The following is a 5000-nucleotide window of genomic DNA, read 5'->3' on the forward strand; positions in this document are numbered from 1 at the left end:
TGTTTTGCCCACTAAATACGCAAATTTGTGACTTTCTCGTCGCCGTGGCCGTTTTCGTTCGGGTGAGAGTAGGGACCTTAAGCAAGGACGACGACGACGATTTCGAGAACGTCATCTAAAAATATTATTTCCCGTTACTGTAATAATGTTACGATTACTCCGTGTCGTGCGGCTTGAAAGTGTGAATACACAATCCAAGAATAAAATTGATGAGAACGGTGTGGTTATTCAGAGAGAAAATTGAAAATTCGTTGTCATGTACTCTCGTCCTCCGCATGACCTCAAATTTGATCATTTCACGTCGTTGTCAAGACGAGAATGGCAAAGAAATGTATCAAAGAGAGAGAGAGAGAAAGAGAGAGAGAGAGAGAGAGGAAGATAGTCGTTTACATGGGAACTCGAGTCTCTGGTTCATCTGCCACAGAAAAAGGTAAGAAAGGCTCCCATTACTTTGTGACAGTTGCTTGGACAGACTCGATTTGATAGATGTGCTAAAAATTACGAAGAAAATCTTTTAGTTTTGGAATACTTTCCCGGAGTTTGCACATCCAAATATAGTATTTGGATTGGAAGTTCAAACAAAAAAAGCAAAAGTTCACTTGGTCCCCGTCTCTATGGAGACTAGCCCCTTCATTCTTGATGAAGCGGTTTCGCGAACAATGGAACGGTACAATCCCAGTCCAAGACGAAACATCGCACGGCGGCGACACGAACCAAGTCCATTTGTCTTTCCGTTATAAATTCCATAGCGTCATCTTCATCTCTTTCGTCGCGTTGTTCACAAGGTCAAACTACGGGTAGCTGCTGAAAGGCCAAAGAACAACAGCTGGACCAATCTCGAGTCAAGAACCACTGTCGCACTGCTTCCAAAGCAGGGCCCACAAACTGGGTTTTTATACGTATTGATAAAATGTAGAATGCAGTCTACCGACCTGATTGTACGAGTCGACAACGTGAAGGGCAGGGCAACATCAATGATGGCGTGACGTTGGCAGAGTTACGTGACAACTACGATACATAGGGTTGAAACTCAGAAAGCATCGCCCTCGCCTGCCATTTCGACAACAAAAAAAAAACCTCCAACAACACATTTTATTTACGTTGCATTCGTGTTCTACGAGTAAATAGGAAGCTTAATTAAGCACGAGATGTTTGTTAGCGACGAAAGGTAAACGGAAGTGACATTTATCCTTTTAAACTAATCTTGACCCCACCACATTTATATTCCTTTCAAGACTAGAGGCGATAAGTTTAACAATCTGGGCCCGGTTGCTCGAAGCCTTGTTAGCGCCAACCGTTGGTTAAGAGGTATCAAAACCTATAGGTTTCCATGGTATTTAACAATGGTTAGCTGCAACCATGCTTCGAGCAACCCGGGGCTGAGACTGCTGCCTCGGCAAGCGAAATGTTCACTTCCGGTTTCCGCAAGTCACTGAGTAACTTCGCGTGTTAAAGCTCGCGATGTATCGATAGAATTTCCAAATGTACCTTAGAAGACTCTGTGAGGAAGAGGCGTGAATCTTTGACTTGACACTGCACGGGTACGGTAACATCGATTACTTTGGTGGGTCTCCTGTGAGCCTCGTTTGAGCTAGAAGTAGCACAAAACGAAAAAAAAGGTATCACTAATTTATCTACCCTAGGCAAAAAAGAAAGACTGGCTACGACTTATTATGGTCAAAAAGAGAAAAAGTGAGGTAGGAGACATAAAAATAATGATGAAGCTTGAAGTTTACAAGTACTCATTAAAATGAGGATTTCTTAGATTTTGAATTGCAACGCCGAATCTCAGCCAATCAGATGAAAAAAAGAAAACAATTGTGACCACGTGCTCGCGCGAGTTTTCCCGCGATTTCCCTAAATGTGTTATGACTGGCTCCGTCCACTACCTGCGGGTGATGTGATTGGTCAAGGTACTCAGTGGTCATTACAAAACGCGTCATTAGCATATAATGCGCATCATCATCTACTCGATTAGCCAAGATAGTCAGCCCTTCACTATCTCTTAAATCTGAGCCCAACATCCCAGAGAATCTGTTTGGCGTGTAGCTTTAAACATCCCATTTTTTTGCAAAGAGGCTATGGGCCCATCAACTTTTGCCTTAATCCTATGCCGGATTTAACAAATTTTTATGGGTAATACTTCACTGATCACGTAGTTCAAAAGCTTTGAACTTGGGAACAAGACAAAAATTAATAAATCTTTGATCTCTTGACACCAATTTGTTTATAGCACCATACCTTACGTCAGCAAATTCATACGAGACAAAGTGTAAGAAAATGACTCACCTTTCTTCCATTGTCACCAAATGGCCATACCAGGCATTCACTATAACCAAACCTAAAAATACAAGGGAAAAGCTCAGTTTAAAATATGACCCTAATAATCTCCATTTCTTGCAGTCTTCAAGACTGAATGGAAAGCTAATGTTCGTGAATTTTAGAAAGAGCATTAAGTAAAGTAAAGTAAAGTAAAGTAGACCTTATTTAACGTCGATAACTCGTAACAGTAACTTTTAATTACTGACAAACCTGAGGTAGACGGTGCGCTCATTTTACTCCCCCCTCCCCGTCAGTGCTCCGTTTTACGAGTATTTGAAGCTACTAGCTACACGGAAAGGAAAGAAGTCAAAACAAGGATGCGAGACCCGGGAATCGAACTCAGGACCTCTTGCACCAAGGCCGCGCACTAACCGACTGTGCCAGCATTACAATCAAGGTTTAACTTATGTCGACTTTACCATTCCTGGACGACTCGTACTCCACAATTCGCTCACAAGTTTCCTGCATCAGCCGAATCTGAAACCAGGGAGGAAGATTAAAATAATCTACATTATTATATAAACACCAATGAAATACCAAGTGAGCTTTCGCGCGAAAACATGATCTCTTCACACGTGAAAATAACATGGTATCTTCACACGTGAAAAGATCACTGTTGTTATGGTTACATATAAAAATCGCGCCTTTCGATACATTTTGCGGAATGATTTAGTATTTCATTGGTGTTTATATAATAAACAGAACATTACATGGCCGCTCGGAGATACGAAATTTCTCTTTTCGTGTTGAAAAACATTTCACTCGTTCGCTGCGCTCACTCGTGAAATATTCTTCAACACTCGAAGAGAAATTTCATATCTCCGCGCGGCCATGTAATATTCTGTTTATTATATAAACATATCCTCTATTTCTTTTATACAGCGTTCTGCAATCATGGCTTTCAAAAGTGTTGAAACATGTTGAATCGAAGTTGAATCGATGTTGATCATGAAACCGTTTGCCCACCCCAGAAGTCAACATCCTCCAACAAAATCCCTGGCCTTTATGCTTGTGTTTATGCGCTAGTGGAAACCAGCGAAGGGTTCAGCAAAAACAACGCCAGAAAGCAATAGAGCGACTATCGTACGACCTTGAAAAAGTGTTCGCAATTTGTTTCACGGAACCTATGTTTGGCAACATTATAACAAAGCTTCTCCTTATTCCCGCTAAGGAAACTCCTAATATGGGCAGTAAACTGTTCGATTGCCCAATCATATTACTGTATTTCAAATGACGTCAAAGCGAAATGCCGATCGCGTTCCAGAAAGTTCCATGGAGAGATGACGTTTTTTGCACCCGCGTTCGCTAAGGCCAATGAAAATTCGCGCTCGTTTGTTTTTGTTCAATAAGCCAATTATATCTTGCATTTTTGTTTACGTTCTGTTTTTACGTTTATTTTTCAAGGTAACATGAAAGTCACTCGAATATCATTGGCTTAAAGAGGAAAAATAATCGTGCTGCACGTGCGGCACGCATTTTGGTGTATTTCTTTGCCGCACTCGGCAAAAACAACAACACGACGGTTGTTTACCATTTACCACAAAAATCCGGAAATTTCGGTTGGAATGTAAATGGTGAGCTTATTTTGGTCTTCCCAAACGGAAAATCTCCGTAGAAAACGGCATTTCTTGAAAGGTAATCCAAAATTCCCACACGGAATTTCCAAACGGAAAACGTGTTTACCATTTGCATTCCCCCACGACTTTGCCCCCCTCCAGACTCCCTCGGTAAACTTGAATGAATTTTGTAAATGGTACACCCCGATCCCAACTGAATTTCCCATTCGGGAGTTTTTGCTTTCCATTTGAACAAACCTTGTACCAACCGGTTTCTGCTTGTAAATTGTTTAACAACCGACATAACCAAATTTCTGGTTTTGCAGCATACAACAGTGAATCGAACGTTCAATAGACCTAACTGATTAGAGTGTAATGTGCTAGTTTTCTACCCCATACACTCTAATCAGTTAAGTCTGTTCAAATATAAGTGCTACACGGCCAACGTTTGTAAAAACGTAATCCTTGCTCGAACGTTCAATAGAAGAGTTCACGCTTTTGAGTACATCATGAATAATCAGGGCAAGATGGAGAGAAATTCGAAGGTTTGTAAGGAAGTTCAAAACGATGAAAAGTATTCATGTTATGCAATTTTGGGTTTTTTTAATTTTCCAAAACAGAAGATACGCGCTCAAAGGTGCGGCAGAATAAATTTGGAGAGAATTGCTATTGTAGAAATTATTTTGTTACAAAGAGTTTCTGCCATTCATTTACAGTAATTCCAAAGGCACAAAATTTTTGTATGGAGACAGAAAAGGCAATATTTAGTAATTCCAAAGAACGGATACCATGTCTAGTTCATCTCAGTTGTGAACATGAACTTATTTGTATGGTTTATGAAGGCGAAAGTCAAAACCGCTCGCATCAACCCGGTCATAGCGTACGTCACCCTTGTTTTCCATCGTGAACGAGATGGAATAATCCCATAATACTTATAACAGCCGCGTAAAGTTGAATTTTGAAGCGACGTCTTTATTGCCGCAGCCATCGCCATTTCTTTGGGGAAGTTAAGCAACGACAACGGCGACGGCCCCGACAACGTCAACGCAAAAAATAAAATCGCGTCATTGCTATCACTTGGTGATTATTTCAACTTCTTCAAACCTTAAAACCCCGGTCAAA

General features: G+C 40.9%; 2 protein-coding genes across 2 annotated transcripts in view; one reads left to right on the plus strand and one right to left on the minus strand.

The window, feature by feature from the left end:
- The window catches only part of LOC138051401 (tetratricopeptide repeat protein 28-like), a 695954-nt gene that overhangs the window by 342464 nt on the left and 348490 nt on the right, over positions 1-5000 (plus strand). The window lies entirely within an intron of this gene.
- The window catches only part of LOC138051414 (dnaJ homolog subfamily C member 11-like), a 126967-nt gene that overhangs the window by 6621 nt on the left and 115346 nt on the right, over positions 1-5000 (minus strand). The window contains exons 18-19 of the mRNA XM_068897608.1: positions 2290-2341; positions 1489-1591 (exon numbers count right to left, since the gene is read on the minus strand). Of these exons, the coding sequence (XP_068753709.1) occupies positions 1489-1591; positions 2290-2341 (155 nt within the window). The remainder of the gene's footprint in view (positions 1-1488; positions 1592-2289; positions 2342-5000) is intronic.

Source organism: Montipora capricornis, chromosome 6 (genome assembly GCF_036669925.1).
Source record: "Montipora capricornis isolate CH-2021 chromosome 6, ASM3666992v2, whole genome shotgun sequence".
NCBI classification, from domain to species: domain Eukaryota; kingdom Metazoa; phylum Cnidaria; class Anthozoa; order Scleractinia; family Acroporidae; genus Montipora; species Montipora capricornis.